Source organism: Myxocyprinus asiaticus, chromosome 37, assembly GCF_019703515.2.
Source record: "Myxocyprinus asiaticus isolate MX2 ecotype Aquarium Trade chromosome 37, UBuf_Myxa_2, whole genome shotgun sequence".
Lineage (NCBI taxonomy): Eukaryota > Metazoa > Chordata > Actinopteri > Cypriniformes > Catostomidae > Myxocyprinus > Myxocyprinus asiaticus.
In genome coordinates, this window is record NC_059380.1 from 19,685,857 (window position 1) to 19,704,307 (window position 18,451).

Consider the following 18,451-nt stretch of genomic DNA (forward strand, 5'->3'; position numbering starts at 1 on the left):
TTAAATGACCATGGTGTTGGTGTGCTTGACTGGCCAGCAAACTCACCAGACCTGAACCCCATAGAGAATCTATGGGGTATTGTCAAGAGGAAAATGAGAAACAAGAGACCAAAAAATGCAGATGAGCTGAAGGCCACTGTCAAAGAAACCTGGGCTTCCATACCACCTCAGCAGTGCCACAAACTGATCGCCTCCATGCCACGCCGAATTGAGGCAGTAATTAAAGCAAAAGGAGCCCCTACCAAGTATTGAGTACATATACAGTAAATGAACATACTTTCCAGAAGGCCAACAATTCACTAAAATGTTTTTTTATTGGTCTTATGATGTATTCTAATTTTTTAAGATAGTGAATTGGTGGGTTTTGTTAAATGTGAGCCAAAATCATCACAATTAAAAGAACCAAAGACTTAAACTACTTCAGTCTGTGTGCATTGAATTTATTTAATACACGAGTTTCACAATTTGAGTTGAACTACTGAAATAAATGAACTTTTCCACGACATTCTAATTTATTGAGATGCACCTGTATATTGTGCCCGGTTGTGAAAACCCCTTAAGAAAAGAAAACCCATAGTGGCAATAACGTCCTGGTTACTTTCGTAACCTCCGTTCCCTGATGGAGGGAACGAGACGTTGTGTCGATGTAGTGACACTAGGGGTCACTCTTGGGAGCCCCAAACACCTCTGCTTTGTTTTTAAAAAGGCCAATGAGAATTGGCGAGTGGAATTTGCATGCCACTCCCCCGGACATACGGGTATAAAAGGAGCTGGTATGCAACCACTCATTCAGGTTTTGTGCTGAGGAGCCGAGACCAGGTCCCGGCCATTTCAGCGGGTAGTTCAGCGATTTGGCAAGAGGGACACAACGTCTCGTTCCCTCCATCAGGGAACGTCCTGGTTATTTTCGTAACCTCCGTTCCCTGATGGAGGGAACGAGACGTTGTGTCGTTGTAGTGACACTAGGGGTCCCTTTGCAAAATGCCACAACTAGCTGAACTGTGTAACGTGAACTGGTGGTGTGTGATGGGCAGACTGCTGTGTGCCTCGTAGCCAGCGTACCAGGCCATCACATAACCTCCCCCAACACTGTTATGAGCATTGAACAGTCCATCAGGAACAAGTCGACTGCCCAACTATAGGGACAGGCTAGCCCAGCCGAAGCCTCTATTCCCTCTTTTTTCTCCCCAAGAAGAGTGGAATTTGTTAACTGACTGGGAGCCATAAGTGTCTGCATCGGGGGGTGTCACCGCAGAGACCACACCCCGCCCAAAAAGAGGGGGGATATTTTGAGTGGAATACGTCACATGGTCTTACCGAGTCTTGTCGGAAGTATGTCATGTGGAGAGGTCCCATGGTAGGTCCTACCCGAAGAGGGAGGAGTTTCTACAGAGCATGGCGACCTGGGGCAGAGGGGCCTCTGCCCAAGGAAGACGCAGTTTACTGCCAGGGAAACGATTTTGAAGATATCACATGGGGTCGCCTTCAGGGAACCAGCACATGTGGAGCACCTACCTCAGTACAGGGGCTCATTAGCACATGTACTGGGCCGGTCAGCGAGTTTCTCCACAAACTCAACTGCCAGAGGGTTAAGGAGGAAAGTCATCCAGGGATCACAGTCTGTGAACACGACTGGGAGTCAAGAGCACACGTCTTCACCTCAAGGGAGTGGAAAGGCGCTATGCGCAAGCGGTACACCCAGCCAGTTGTCCTGGAACTTACCTGCTCGTGCCTGCCAATACACGGGATGAGACCGGCTCAACCCGGAGATTGTAGAACCTCGCAAAGGTGTTGGGTGTTGTCCAGCCCGAAAGCAAGCAAAGAGCTGCTCGGAGCTTCTAAGGCTCTGTGTGCGATCCAAATAGATGCATAAAGCTCACACCGGACACAGCAACGCTAAGGCTGGGTCTGCCTCCTCCTGGGGCAGCGCTTGCAGGTTCACCACCTGATCCCTAAAAGGAGTCATGGGAACCTTGGGCACATAGCCCAGTCGGGGTCTCAGGATCACGTGAGAGTAACCCGGACCGAACTCCAGGCATGATATGCTGACAGAGAACGCCTGCAGTTCCCCTACTCTTTTGATGGAAGTGAGCGCAGTCAGGAGGGCAGTCTTCAAAGAGAGTGCCTTAAACTCAGCTGACTCCAAGGGCTCAAAGAGCGCTCCCTGTAGACCCCGAAGGACTACAGAGAGGTCCCACGAGGGGATGAGGTGCGGTCTGGAGGGATGTTGCGAGGAGCGTGAGATCCGAGAACCATGTCTGGGTGGGCCAGTAGGGTGCTACTAGGATGATATGCTCCTCGTCCTCCCTGACCTTGCACAGGGTCTGTGCAAGTAGGCTCACTGGAGGAAATGCGTATTTGCGTAGTCCAGGGGGCCAGCTGTGTGCCAGCGCATCTATATTGAGGGGTGCCTCGGTCAGGGCGTACCAAAGCGGGCAGTGGGAGGATTCCCAGGAAGCAAACAGGTCTACCTGTGCTCGACCGAATTGTCTCCAAATCAGCTGGACCACCTGAGGGTGGAGTCTCCACTCTCCCCTGAGGTTAACCTGACATGACAGCGTGTCCGCTGCGGTGTTGAGTTCGCCTGGGATGTGAGTGGCTCGTAGCGACCTGAGGTGCTGCTGACTCCAGAGGAGGAGATGGCGGGCGAGTTGTGACATGCAATGGGAGCGTAGACTGCCTTGGCGGTTGATGTACGCTACCGTCACTGTGTTGTCCGTCCGGACCAACACGTGCTTGCCCTGGATCAACGGCCGAAACCTCCACAGGGCAAGCAGTACTGCCAACAACTCTAGGCAGTTGATGTGCCAACGCTGCCGCGGGCCAGTCCAGGAGCCGACGGCTGTGTGCCCGTTGCACACGGCGCCCCGGCCCTTCTTGGAGGCGTCTCCATGGCCGTGCTGAGTCCAGGGACATCGAAGCACTTACCTGGCTCCTGCCACCCACCATAAGATTGGCCGAGGAGGGGGGAGGAGGAGTCTCGTCCCCATAGTCCACTGGACCCAATCCCGTGTGGGCGTGTTTGTGCCACAGCTGGGTGCACAGTGGCGGGGGGGACCGCCGCTGGAGCGCCATACCTGCAAAGATGGGACGGTGGACGTGATGACGGCCATGCACACCGGACATGTGACCCAGGGAACAAGAAAACTGCTCTTTTGTTGAATTTTTGGGTACCGCAGCCTCTTGGACATGTGGTAAAATTAAATGAAAACAAAAGAAAAAGATTCTCCTCTCGGCCCTCCACCAGGGGATGGAGTGGTCTGTTCACCAGCTCCAGTGAAGCGGATCTCCTTTCCCCTGGGTCGCCCATCTCAGGGGCGCTTTGATGCCCTCCTTGGGTTCTTGGCGGCCGGCCATGAGATGGGTGGCGTCTGCTTCCTGCGCTGGACTCCACGCTGGGGCCGGGCCACAGGGGCGGGCTGCGGTGGAGCTGGTGTTGTAGTTGCAGGAGGACACCCTTGGTGATGAGCAGACGGGGTGCGGGGTCTTGAGCCGTGCCGGGGCAGGATGTGTTGTACAGCCTCCGTCTGCTGCTTCACCGCTGAGAACTGCTGGGCAAAGTCCTCGACGGTGTCGCCGAATAGGCCAACCTGGGAGATGGGGCGTCAAGGAACCGTGCCTTGTCAGCCTCTCACATCTCAACCAAGTTGAGCCAAAGGTGGCGCTCCTGGACCACCAGGGTGGACATTGCCTGCCCGAGAGACCACGCCTTGACCTTCGTCGCCCGGAGAGTGAGGTCACCGAGCGCAATTCCTGCATCAATCCTGGGTCAGAACTACCCTCGTGCAGTTCTTTTAGCACCTTGGCTTAGTGTACTTGCAGGAGAGCCATGGCATGCAGGGTGGAGGTGGCTTGTCCAGCGGCACTGTAGGCCTTAGCTGTCAGGGACGAAGTAAACCTACAGGCCCTGGATGGGAGTTTTGGGCGCCCGTGCCAGGTGGCGGTGCTCTGCGGACACAAGTGTACCGTGAGCGCCTTATCCACCTGGGGGATCACTGAATACCCCCTGGCCGCTCCGCCATCGAGGGTAGCGAGAGCGGGGGAGCTGAAAGACTGGGACCGGGCAGTAAAATCAAATCAATCAAATCAAATCACTTTATTGTCACACAGCCATATACACAAGTGCAATGGTGTGTGAAATTCTTGGGTGCAGTTCCAATCAACATAGCAGTCGTGACAGTGATGAGACATATACCAATTTACAATAACATCAAATTAACACAACACAATTTAAACATCTGTTATACACATAATTACACTCAACAATATACAAATAATAACATACACTGTACAGTATACAATACGCTGTTTTTGTTTTTTGTTTTTTTTGTTTTTTACTATATAGGTACACATTATTCAATAAAAATTAAAAATTAAAATATATATAAAAAAAGTATATATATATATATATATATATATATATATATAGAATGTACAGTATTGTACTGTATTGACATTCAGGCTGTCGGTTGATAGTCAGTTGTTAAGAGAGACATAATATAATAATAATAATATAATTTATGACAGTCCGGTGTGAGATATAAGAGTAAGAGTAATAAAGTGCAGTGCTGATGTATATTGATCATGAGAGATCAAGAGTTCAGAAGTCTGATTGCTTGGGGGAAGAAGCTATCATGGAGTCGGCTGGTGCGGGTCCTGATGCTGCGATACCGCCTACCTGATGGTAGCAGTGAGAACAGCCCATGGCTTGGGTGGCTGGAGTCTCTGATGATCCTCCGAGCTTTTTTCACACACCGCCTTGTATATATTTCCTGGAGGGAGGGAAGCTCACCTCCGATGATGTGTTTGGCAGTTCGCACCACCCTTTGCAGTGCTTTGCGGTTGTGGGCGGTGCTATTGCCGTGCCAGGCGGAGATACAGCCAGTCAGGATGCTCTCTACAGTGCAGGTGTAGAAACGTGTGAGGATGTGGCGGTTCATTCCAAACTTCCTCAGCCGTCTCAGGAAGAAGAGGCGCTGATGAGCCTTCTTCACAACGACTTCAGTGTGGACGGACCATGTGAGTTCCTCAGTGATGTGGACACCCAGGAACTTGAAGCTGCTGACTCTCTCCACTGGTGCTCCATTGATGGTGATGGGACTGTGTTCTCTGTCTTTTCTTCTGAAGTCCACCACAAGCTCCTTTGTCTTACTGACGTTGAGGGAGAGGTTGTGCTCCTGACACCAGTGTGTCAGAGTGTGCACCTCCTCTCTGTAGGCTGTTTCATCATTGTCAGTGATCAGACCTACCACCGTCATGTCATCAGCAAACTTAATGATGGCATTGGAGCTATGTGTTGCCACACAGTCATGTGTGTTCAAGGAATACAGTAGTGGGCTGAGAACACAGCCCTGTGGGGCTCCAGTATTGAGGATCAGTGATGAGGAGATGTTGCTGCCTATTCTAACCACCTGGCGTCTGCTTGACAGGAAGTCCAGGATCCAGCTACACAGCGAGCTGTTTAAGCCCAGAGCCCGGAGTTTCTCATCTAGCTTGGAGGGTACTATGGTGTTGAATGCTGAGCTGTAGTCTACAAACAGCATTCTCACATAAGTGTTCTTTTTTTCCAGGTGGGAGAGAGCAGTGTGTATTGTAGATGCAATGGCATCATCAGTGGAGCGGTTGTTGCGGTAAGCAAACTGCAGCGGGTCAAGATTGAGTGGCAAGACAGAGCAGATGTAATCTCTGATTAGTCTCTCAAAACATTTGCTGATGATGGGGGTCAGAGCAACAGGACGCCAGTCATTTAAACAAGTTATTTTTGATTGTTTTGGAACAGGCACAATGGTGGATGTTTTAAAGCATGTGGGGACCACAGACAAAGAGAGGGAAAGGTTGAAAATGTCCGTAAAAACACCAGCCAGCTGGTTCGCGCACGCTCTGATGACGCGGCCCGGAATGCCATCTGGACCCGCGGCTTTGCGGATATTCACCCATCGGAAGGATCGGGTTACATCCGCTACAGAGACGGAGAGTGAACTAACCTCTGTAGCTTCAGCTGCAAGAGCTCTCTCCACGAGGGCGGTGTTATTTCCCTCGAAACGAGCATAAAAAGTATTTAGCTCATCCGGTAGAGAGGCAGCGGTGTTCATGGCGGAGTTTTTATTCCCTTTAAAGTCCGTGATGATGTTAATTCCCTGCCACATGCTTCTAGAGTTGGTGGTGTTAAACTGTCCTTCAATCTTGCTCCTGTACTGGCGTTTTGCTGTTTTGATAGTTTTTCGGAGGGCATAACTGGCTTGTTTATGCTCCTCCACGTTCCCGGAATTAAAAGCAGAGGTCCGCGCATTAAGTGCCGCGCGAACATCGCTATTGATCCACGGCTTCTGATTCAGATAGATTCGCACAGTTCTGGTCGGAATCACTTCCTCTATGCACGTTCTGATGAAACACATTACGCTATCAGCGTAAAGCTCGATGTCATCATCAGAGGCGGACCGGAACATCTCCCAGTCCGTGTGATCAAAACAGTCCTGTAGCGTAGAGTCTGATTGGTCCGACCAGCACTGGATCGTTCTGAGGGTGGGTGCTTCCTGTTTCAATTTCTGCCTGTAAGCGGACAGAAGCAGAATGGAAGAGTGGTCCGATTTGCCAAATGGTGGGCGGGGGAGGGATTTGTAGCCATCCCGGAACGGAGAGTAGCAATGATCCAAAACCCGGTCCCCTCGTGTGTTGAAACTAATGTGCTGGTGATATTTTGGTGCGACTGATTTTAAACTGGCTTTATTAAAGTCCCCGGTCACAATGAACGCGGCCTCAGGGTGCGCGGTTTCCTGCTCACTTATAATCCCGTACAGTTCCTTGAGTGCCCGGTCTGTGTCGGCTTGTGGCGGGATGTACACAGCTGTGATAATGACCGCTGTGAATTCCCTCGGTAGCCAGAATGGTCGACACAGAAGCATAAGAAATTCCAGATCAGGAGAACAGAAAGACTTGATGGAATGTACGTTCCTCTGATCACACCAGAATTTGTTGATCATAAAACATACACCACCTCCTCTAGTTTTACCTGAGAGGTCTTTCGCTCTGTCCGCTCGGTGCATGGAGAACCCCGCGGGTTCAATGGCTGAGTCTGGAATCTCCGCAGACATCCAAGTTTCTGTTAGGCAGATAATGCAGCAGTCCCTCGTCTCTCGTTGGAAAGAGATCCGTGCTTTCAGCTCGCAAAGCTTGTTATCCAGAGACTGAACATTTGCCAGTAGAATGCCGGCTCTGTTTCCCCATTTCCTCTTGCGTTTCCGCGGCCGTGCTGCCCAGATAAAGGGCTCCGCCGGCGTGTTTGTAAACAGCGGGTCGGCATTGAGGAATGTGAAGTCCGGTTTTCGGTGTGAGATCGCTGAACCAATGTCCAAAAGTGTTTGTCTGTCGTAGACAATGAGGCAGACAACATCCAAGACAAAAAACATAAGAATTGTAAACAAAACAAACAAAACATTGCTATGTTGTGTCGGCGCTCGCAACGCAGCAGCCATACTCGGTGCCATCTTGATTCCGATTCCGAAAAGGTGCCTCCCACGATCTTGTCAGCTCCTCATGCACTTCCGGGAAGAAAGGAACGGGGTGGGGCGTGGCCATGGGCGGCGCCCCAATCCCAGGAACCAATCGTCGAGCCACGAGGGTTCAGGGGAGAGTGGAGGGTTCCACTCTAGCCCGACGCTCGCGGCCACCCGGGAAAGTATGTCCATCATTTCCGCGTCAGCCTGGGACTGGGCGACCATTCCTGAAGGAGGAAGCCCAGTTGAAGCCTCTGCATCCAACTGGACGAGCCCAATCTCCGATGCTGCGCTCGATAACTCGTCTTCTTCCTGGGCTCTGAACGAGAGGTCGAACTCGCCCTGAGACGAGCCGGCGATCTCGTCCGAGTGCCCAACCTGGGCAAGCGAGCGTGCTGGGGAATGGGAGGTCCATGGGGGGATACCCGGCGGAGGTAGTCCCATTGAGGTCCCCAAATCGCCCCCAGTGCTAACCGGCACAGCCTCATACCCGTAGGTAGAAGGACCGAGACGGGGAGCCGCTGGGGTGGCTTGCTTTCTTACGAATGCAAGCCGCGACTGCAACGTTGCCATGGTCATGTTCTCGCAATGAGGACAAGACCCATCCACGAACGATGTCTCCGCGTGGGCAGTGCCCAGACACGTAAGACAGCAATCGTGGCCGTCAGAAGCGGAGAGATAACGACTGCAACCAGGAATAACACACACACGGAACATCTTTTTAAAGATGCCTTTCCGTTTGTGTGTTATGCCAAAGTGCCCAGGGGTGTTCTCTGCACTCCACGGGTGCAGAGGGGGAGAAGCTGCTGAAATGTGCTGTAGAATCCAGCAGATGAGGTGAATGAACTTCGCAGATGAATTCAGCTTCAATGAATAGAACCGCTTGGCTCCGAAGAGAAAATCTGAATGAGTGGTTGCATACCAACTCCATTTATACCCGTAAGTCCAGGGGAGTGGCATGCAAATTCTCATTGTTTTTTTTTTTTAAAAGCAGAGGTGTTTGGGGATCCCAAGAGTGACCCCTTGTGTCACTACATCGACACAACGTCGAGTGAGTGACAGATAGGGAACCTTACAATTATAACTTAAGGTTTCTTGCAATTGGGTTCTGGTCACCAGCTATGCTGGTCTTTTGAGCAGTGATGTCAGTAATACAGTATGTCACTGTGTTTTACTAACCTGTTTAATCTTCTCTCCCTCCATGGATCCGCTGCGGTCTATCACAAACACCACATTCTTAGGTATTTGAGGCAAGTCATCTGGGGCCAAAAAATGTACAAAGTAGCCATTTACTATCTGGAAGAGAGAAACAAGAAGATTCAGTTCCATCTGAATAATGCTGCTTGATAATTTAACAGAGTAGTTTGTGGAAAATTGACTTTGCTTTGAGATTGGACCTGAATTTCACCAATATCCTGTGCATGGTTTACATCATACTTGATGATGAAATCTCCATCGATTAACGTCCCTTCACAGTCAGTGCATTTCCTCTGTTGATCCAGTGTAGGAGAAAAGTACACATGGGCCTGTAGTGCGGAGTGATAGTTATAATTAAGCCATTTGTAGGTTGATTTCTGAAAAAAGTGTAAACACTGTGGCCCTATCAAAATATTGCTCTGTTTGTCCCAACCAGCCTGACACACAACATTGTCTTAACCAGTAGCGTGAGTTTGTGGTGGTACTATCTGTTTTATTGACCAATGGCAGATATACAGAAATTACAAGTGTAGAAATTACACACTTCTTTAACCTCGTGCGACCCTCGTGTCCTCAGATGAGGACATTGAACTATCCAAGCCTGGAGTCACAAGTCAAAACAAGATGGTGGCAATTTTAGTGAAATGCTTCTATGTAAGCAGACCAAACAAAACTGCATCTGGTCAGAAATCTCATTAAAATTTTACAATGAAATCTATTTGTGTCAAAAGAGTAATATCTGTGGTTTCATCTAATGTGCCAATTTGAAAATGTATGTGATTTATCACGAGAGGGCACACTGTTAATCACGTTGTCCTCGGGATCAAGTTGGACATTGGGACTTTATTCATCAAAACCCCAAGACCCAGTGTGCGTGATCACTATTGGGAATCAATGGCTGTGTTGGAAAGCTGGTAATTCAGATGCTATATACAGAGATAGGATGAAAATAAGGTGCCTTTCAAACTGCTCTGAGATCAGTGCATTCATACAAAATGCTGTAGGCTTATCCATTAACCCTTTTGGAAGCAAGGCAGCAATACAGCAGCCTATAGCTTCTCTATGTAGCTAAGTGCATTCACTCCTGGCATTAGGTTAGGAGTTCAGTTTCAGGCTGCAGATTACATTATGCACCAATCGACATGATTGGCAGTCATTGTACTATGTTGAACAGTTCATAGATTCAAAATGTATGAAGTTCATTTTGATTACAACATGTTTGGCACCCATTAGACTTCTTTGACCATTACTTTGATTCAGAATTGATTAAGCTAAGACTCCTTGGTCATTTCACAGTCTAACTGTTGGGGGGAACGAGGAAAATCTGCCCCAAGCCCTCCTTTAGACCCTGCCATGGGCGAGAAGACTTTTTGTAGGTAGCTTGATTTCTGTTTCTGATGCATCGCACTGGGAAGCACTGCCCCAGTGAAATTTCACTTGTTAATTTCCTATGGCGGTCACTTTTGACCGGGAACAGTACAATTGTATTTTTTTTCTACCACTTAGACTGACTGAATCAACTCCAATTTCTTTGTGTTCAGATTTCAAATGGATGAAAAGCCACCAAGTCTCATACCTGTCAGATAAAGGAAACCAGTTTTATTGAAGAAACAAAATTGATTTTGGTCAAAAATTACCGAGCAGTGCATGAGGGTTAATGCAAATCACTAAATGTAAGATGCCAATCAGCCCCAATCTTAGAAAGTGTTTATTCTAACCTTTTTATCAGTGACAGTTTTCTCCACTAGAGGAAACAGCTCATTGGTGATGAATGTGCTGTTGACGTCCACAAATGTGATGCCCTGTGGTTCATAGATATCTACCACAATCTGTGGGTGAGAAACAGGACTGATTAGCCAACTGATTAGCTTAAAATGTTTAAACATTTGAACAGAATATGTAGTGTATTGAAAGCTTGAGAGAGAGAAATTAGTTATGAACCTCAAAATTTTCAACCAACTGTTTAGGTCGGACTCCTATCATAATCTCATAGCTGCCAAGACGACGCTGCAGTAGCTCTTCATAAGTGAGAACGAACGAAACACGGCTTTGGGGTGCAATGTTCACAGACACGGAGAACTTTTCCATGTGCCTCCCAAAGGCTCTGAAAAGCAAAAACATTTTTCATTTCCAATAAACTACATTAGCAAATACTGAAAAGCAAATATGTGTACTCTGTCAGGATTCCAGAAGTTTGCCGTTGATCTGTACCCACTTAACTAGACCAGCAGTCTGCCCGGATGACACAGCGCTCTCATACTGATGCCTGGCCTTCTCTTTTTCTTTCACCTCACTGACATATATCTTCCCCTCAATCTCTCTGAACAATAAATAAAAAGAATATAAAAACAAGACTCTTTCATGAGGCAATAGTGAGTGATTATGTGCATGCTAAAAATGTTGCATGTGCCATGTATTTTTGGCCTGTTTAAACAGAGGTGGACTAACATGCTGAAGTTGGTAATGAAGGCTGTTTTGGGTAAGTCCACATCAAAGAACACTTCCTTTGAGACATTGGCCGCATTCAGGGCTTTGGTAGTCATGACCGTGTGAGAGAAACGTGATGCAACCTTACAGTCCACTTTCATGCTTTCCACCTCTATCTGAGAGAGAGACTTCAACACATGAAGGAAAAGTTAGTGGATATATCTTACTGCTCTATTTGCCACTTCAATTAAGTGTATTGTTTTTAACAAAACATATATTACATTTTAAATATGGCACAACAATGACTGTATGAATCTTTAATGAGCAGTACAACAAACAAATTGTTTAGAGTCTCCATGAACTCCATGGGCATAAAGTTTATAATTCATGCTGTTGTTAACTTTTTTATCAATTATGGCACATTTCCAGCATTCTATTGCATTCACAGCTGATGTCTCATTGGTCTTTTTGTGTCATTGGCTCTCTTGCTATAATCTGTTCTGCTTAATTCACTCACTAGTCTCAACACAAAACACATAATCTAACTTAATTTACATGTATATAAAGTACAAAGATAATTGGGTCATTCGTGGGATTGAGAAATATTTTAGTCCCCAAGACATTTAAAAGTGGTGGGTCACTAAAATTAAATGTTAAAAGCTTTTGACAAGATGTTGAAATGTCCATTATACAGTAATGAATTAAAATAATTATTGCAGTAAAATAATCTTTTCATCTTCTGCTAAACATTTTGTCGTCCCTGCGGCATTGTACTTAGAAAATAATTAATAAAATGTGCACCCTGTCTATATATTTTTTTCATAAATGTAAACATTTATTTGCATTCCTTTGCTGAGAAAAAAATTAAAATAAAAAATAAAATAAAAATACATGAGGTTTTATTAAAAACAGGGTAGGCTATACAGTTTTGTCGCTCAGTCTGAACTCAGCCCCATCACACCAACCATTTTCAGCCCATACAATTTTTGGATCCACCCATATGTGACATTATTAACCAGAAGTGACATCATTCAGCTTTCATCAACAGTGTGGTGAAAAAAAAAAAAAAAATAATAATAATAATTTGTATTCATATTTTTATGTGTATTATAGTCAGATGGGTATGGTCAAGCTTAACAACTAAACCCCGTCACATGAAATTAAGATATCAGTACTTTTCATAATGATGTTTAAATCTATAAATATATATAGAATGAATTTATTCCATGCATGCTATATGGACTTCTGCCCTACACTACATAGGGAACAGTTGCCATTTTGAGCAACAAAAAAACAAACAAACAAAAAAATTATTATCTTGCCGTGAACTACAATTGCCACACAATGGCAGCAAGGCAGGTAATTATCTATGGTTACAAAACTTTTAAAAGTGTTTTTCTGTTATTTTTCTGCTATGAAATCTTTACAGAATCATTATAAAATCATCAAACAACTTATGTGTATTGTCGAATCTTTAGTGACTATTTTCACTGCAATTAGCATAAGCACATTTTCAGCAAATACAGTAATCAAAAGCTTTACAGAAAACAACAGCATGATCCTGTGGACTGCAGCTTTAAATAATGTCATTTTCATTACTTCTCACTTTTTATGATTTTTTTCCCCTTCCTATTTATTTTGTTTTAAAGTTGCTCTCTCTCTCTCTCTCTCTCTCTCTCTCTCTCTCTCTCTCTCTCTCTCTCTCTCTCTCTATATATATATAATTTTTTTTATGTATAAAATCATGGGAAAGCACATGGAGAGGGTCCCTATAGAATCACATAACCAGCCTAATACTACTCGCTTAGTAACATCTCAGTAACAAACCTGGTATTGGAAATTTTCACTCATGAATTAAAGTAATCATGAATACAGTGAAAAGTGAATTTCTATAATGGCATCTGTAATTGAAAACAGTTGATTTTAAATTATGCTGTATCCACACCACTAGGTGTAAGTGTAAGTCCAAGATGACACAAACAGAAAGTTACAGAATGCACCTTAATATTTGTATCGTTCTAGGTCGATTTTAAAGCAGTTGCAAGACTTACAGAAAGTTATCTTCTAAATTAGTAATAGACAGATATTGCACTCATTACAGCTCATAGTATAATGGCTTACTTTGTTCTACTGTAAAATTGTAAGATATTAAAGCACTGGAGCACTGTCTTACCTGTTTAGCTGACATATTGTTGTTATCATCCCTAAAGACCTCAGTACCTTGAGCCATAGCTGATATAACCAAACAAATAGCCACACACAATAACAGCATAACTTTCACTGCAGACATGGTGAAGCCTGGACCGAAATAACGTCACGGCTGCCTGTTAAGATTCTGAAATGAGAGTGAGAAAAAGAGGGAGTGAGGGAGATGGATGAATGAGTGCCTGTGTGTTATACAGGGGCTCTAGGAGTTGCCAAAGGGGTGTGTGAGTGTGCTCAATAATCTGGTAAATTCTCCACTGCCTACCCAGAGACACTACCCAAAACAGTTGAATTCACCAGACTCTATAACAAATAATCACCAACTAAATAATTTTTCTGTATCACCATTCAAATACTATATGTAATTACTAACAGCCATAACTTCTTGTAGGACCTGAGTAATGTATCTTGATCGAATACTTTGGTGATTTCATTTGCATAATATTACTATTGTGTAATTAGCAGCACAAATGAAATGTTTTGCTCTTATCTCTTTTGTTTTTTAATATTAAAGGAATAATTTACCCAAAAATGAAAGTTCTATCATAATTTACTTACCTCATGCCATCCCAGATGTGTATGACTTTCTTTCTTCTGCAGAACACAAACAAAGATATTGAGAAGAATATCTCAGCTCTGTAGCTCTGTTCAATGCAAGTGAATGGTGGTCAGAATTTTGTAGATCAAAAAAGGACATAAAGGTAGCATAAAAGTAATCCATATGACTCTAGTGGTTAAATCCATGACTTCCAAAGCAATATAATAGGAGTGGGTGAGAAACAGATCAATATTTATGTCCTTTTTTTAAACAAAAAATCTCCACTTTCTTCTTCTTTTGTTTCTGGCGATTCACATTCTTTGTACATATCGCAACCTACTGGGCAGGGAGGAAAATTTATAGTAAGAAAGGACTTAAATATTGATTTGTTTCTCACCCACAGCTATCATATCGCTTCAGAAGACATGGATTAAATGACTGAAGTCATATGGATCACTTTTATGCTACCTTAATGTCCTTTTTGGAACTTCAAATCTTGGTCACTATTCACTTGCATTGAATGGACCAACAGAGCTGAGATATTCTTCTAAAAATTTTCATTTGTGTTCTGCAGAAGAAAGAAAGTCATACACATCTGAGACGGCATGAGGGAGAGTAAGCAATGAGAGAATTTTCATTTTTGGTTTAACTATACCTTTAAACTGCAGCATAAGACCCAGTAAAAGTCTGCATGTTATGTTTCTTTGAAAGCAAAACACAGAAGTTTTTAACTTAGCAGAGAGAAGCTGCTTTGGTAGTTTTGCTGTTTTCTACCACTAAAGCACCTCAGAACTAGGCTGAGGTCTATCCCGCTAGTCCTAGAGTACTTTCTTTTTCCTTTCTAACAGTACAGATACTTTTTTGTGGTCTGTTGAGGGACTCGTTAGACCCTCAGATTGCCTCAGACAGAACATCTCATTTATCAAAAGTACCTTTGCTTACACAAACCATGGCTCTCTCTCTCTATGTGTGAGAGAGAGTTAGTGTGCTGTAAGGCCAAATGAAAGTAATAATGTTGGTGAGAGAAATAGTGAAAGGAGAGTGATGAAGTATGTTATAATGTTAAAGAGTCTGTCTGTTCTTGATCCCTTAGGACTCCATCGTGTCATGTCTGGTCAGCATTGCTACGGGTGTGTTTGTATGTGTTTTGCTTTTCTCACCGCTCCCTCTTTAACAAGCCTGAAGTCAGATATGATGATGTCATTTTCAAAAGGGAAACATTCAGTCAGTGCCCAGTTTGGGGACTGCTGCAAATGATCTCTCACTGTGCATCAAAATTACTTGGATGGGACACACCTGTAGCTCTCTTTTCATTGTTTTTCTGTATATTACCAGACTGTATTTAGCAGAGACAGCCCACTTCTATTTAAATGAACGGGAGAAATTGGAACACCCAACCAAGAAGCTCTAGTGCCCAACGGTCAATGGATGTACAAAGGAAGTCCCGCCTTACAGGTAAGAGCCAATCACCTTTTAGATACAGACATCGCCTGTCAATCAACTCGCTAACGTGCATGCGCATTAGCTATGCAAGCCGGGAAAATTGTGTGTTCGCATAATATGAGGTAAAGAAGCACAATTTATGATTCCAGTATTACATTTTGTTAATTACTGATTTGAAACATGTTCTTTGATCGTAATCTTGACCAACCGTTTTTGAGATTTCAGTGTTCCCCCCATTCAAGTAGATAGGAGCTGCACTGTCCGAGAGCATTCCAATGATGGCAGACAGTGGACTGGCTTGCTAGACAGACTTTGATATTACATACATACTGAACACTTTTTTTTAATCTGTGCTTTTTAATAAGCAGCAACTGTATTTTTTTTAAACTTAGTTCAGGGTATTTTGAGCTTTGCTTTTCTGTGCTGAATGTTGCATGGAGTAACAGCTTTGTTAAGTATAGATGTGCACAATCACACACACTCTTTCATAAGTCTGTATAATCAAAGACTGTTTAAGCCTAAAACGGACCACTTGTACTGAAATGAATGGTAGAAATTGGAACGCCCAATATGGCGAATGTTGAAAAGGTAGTCCCGCCTTACAGGTAAAAGAGCCAATCATCTTTAAGATACAGACATTCGAGAATCTAAGAACGCATTAGCTGGACCATTCTGAAAACTAGCGTTTTCTTTGTTTGCTTTTTTGCCATGATATGAGCTAAAGAAGCACATTTTATCATATCAATGTTGTCAGATTTAACTACTGATGTGAAAATATGTTCGTAATCTTGACAACCCGTTTTTGAGATTTCGGTATTTCCTCATTTTAGTAGTTATAGGAGCTGTACTTTATTCCACTTGTGTCCATAGAAAATAGCTGCCTGGGAGCTTTCCAAAGCTGGCCGAGTGGACTGACAGGGGACATTGAAAGGGACATTAGTATAATTCATTCTGTGGCCAGTAAAGCATAGTAGACTGCAGTTAAATCAATGGATATTAATAAAGCTGTGTGTTTCTTTGCACATTTATTTCAATACCTTACCATGGGCTCTGCAGTGAATCTCCATTTAGGAGATGACATTGTGATGGAAACAGACATCAGCATCACTTCGGAAACAACACACAGTTGGACAGGAAGGAGTTTGTTACTGAAGAATAGACCATTCACGCTAGCGCCATCTTTGATTTTTTATGGGAATGACAAGGAGGCTGTGAGGGATAGACTTAATACAGTATCTCTTCAATGGCACAAACCATATAAAGCTGTATTAAGCTCCTAGATCACATCTGATTTTCCACAACTCATGTTGTCTGGAGTTGTATACTGAATGTTCCTGGACAGATATTTTATCAATGTTTGTCCGTGGAACGATCTAAAAACACTTTAAACAGGGTTTGTACAGATGCTTCAAAGTTAAATTCAAGGACTTTCAAGGACCTTTCAAGCTCATTTTTATTTGTTTTCAAGGACTATGCTCGAGATGTCATTAAAGCAAATTATTTTTGTTCATTTTAAATACACATATTTTAACCATACAGTTAATTTATTTTTATAAAACACCACTTATTACAAGTACAACAATGAGCATCTTTAACTGGTTCATTCATGATGAAATTGATGTGCAGTTGTAGTGTGCTCCCTTAAAATGCACTTCGCTTTCCAACAAAAGTGAATAACTGGGTCCGTAAACAGTAGTCCATATGACTCGTGCTGTGCTTCATGTTTTCTAAAGTCACACAACAGATATATGTGAGGAACTGTCCGAAATTGCAAATGGGTCATTCTCAAAAAAATTGACTTTCCAACTTACAAAATATTGGAATTTTCCATTTAGTTCAGTTTTTGCCTATAAACGCTGAGGGTAAATATTTTGTAACATGTTGACAAATTTTTAAAGGACAACTTGGCTGTTGTTCTTTCTTTTATTATTTAATTTTGTTTCACGAACGAAGCACACTAAGTTAACACTAACGAGGGTTAAATGGGTTACAACACCAAATTTTTGAGGGTTAAATGGGGTACAACACCAAATATTTTTGTGTGAAAATATTAGTTAAAATGTGAATTAATAACTTTTTAACATGTTGGGAAAAATCACTATATGCATATTTAAACAGCCTCTGAACTTTGACCTTAATTATTTTCCACAACTTTTTGTATAATTTCTTTTTTAAACATAAAAAAATAAAATAAAAAAAATGTTTTAATATTGATAACACCAATGCCATGAAATCAAACACTCTTTTAAAATTATTTAAATTATTATTCATAATTTTGTTTTGCTTTTTTGCACACTCGTTCGGCTTTGTACTAATGCTTTTATTAAAAATAAGTGCAAAATAAATACACAAATAACTTTACATGTCATAGAAGTGGTGTACCAGATGAAGGGGACAAGGATTTTATTCAGGCAATTAACAATTTCAAATATATTTTCAAAAAGAAAAATTTGCAAAACAGAGTCAAGCCATTTCATATCATTAAAGGTTAGGTTTTAAAATGATACAAACTATTTTTTTCGTTATTTGAAAGCATTTTCATGACTAAAAAGGTCAAGGGACATGACTTTGTCAACATATTTTGATATTGACCCAAATGTTGTCAGAAATAACCTATTTTATGAGACACAAAGCTTTCTTTACACAAGGGGGCGCTAGATGGCTCACAAAACTGAATCCTTCATTGATCTGCATTCAAATCATTCAAAACGTTTTACATCTCATATGATTTGTATTATATTTATATTAATTGTAATTAAAACTGATAGTTGCAAGGATTCATACTTATTAAATCCACCGCAGCAGTATTTATAAAAAATATATTTTTTAAATCCTCCAGTAGCAATTGATTGTGATTGGCCCATTCTGAACAGCGCTGCCAAAAGTAACAGGTGACACGTGACAGCGCCGTCTATGCGCTGCCTGCTTCAGCAGTGGTCTGTCGTCGTGTTTTTCGGAACATAAATAAATACATTTAATTTATTAAATGATTTAAGCAAAGTATTTTAAGATTTTCCATAATTCAAGAACTTTTTAAGCACCTTTTGGTAAAAATAGCTATTTTCAAGGGTTTTCCAGGACTTCAATTTGAAAAAGCCAAATTCAAGTACTTCAAGCACCTTGTACTAACCCTGTTTAAACTGCAGTA

General features: G+C 43.1%; 1 protein-coding gene across 1 annotated transcript in view; it reads right to left on the reverse strand.

Moving 5' to 3' along the window:
- Window positions 1-18,451, reverse strand: part of itih3a.2 (inter-alpha-trypsin inhibitor heavy chain 3a, tandem duplicate 2) — a 67,311-nt gene that overhangs the window by 10,715 nt on the left and 38,145 nt on the right. The window contains exons 3-9 of the mRNA XM_051676439.1: window positions 13,291-13,452; window positions 11,139-11,305; window positions 10,906-11,010; window positions 10,632-10,794; window positions 10,409-10,519; window positions 8,891-9,019; window positions 8,673-8,789 (exon numbers count right to left, since the gene is read on the reverse strand). Coding sequence (XP_051532399.1) covers window positions 8,673-8,789; window positions 8,891-9,019; window positions 10,409-10,519; window positions 10,632-10,794; window positions 10,906-11,010; window positions 11,139-11,305; window positions 13,291-13,407 — 909 coding nt within the window. The 5' untranslated portion in view covers window positions 13,408-13,452. The remainder of the gene's footprint in view (window positions 1-8,672; window positions 8,790-8,890; window positions 9,020-10,408; window positions 10,520-10,631; window positions 10,795-10,905; window positions 11,011-11,138; window positions 11,306-13,290; window positions 13,453-18,451) is intronic.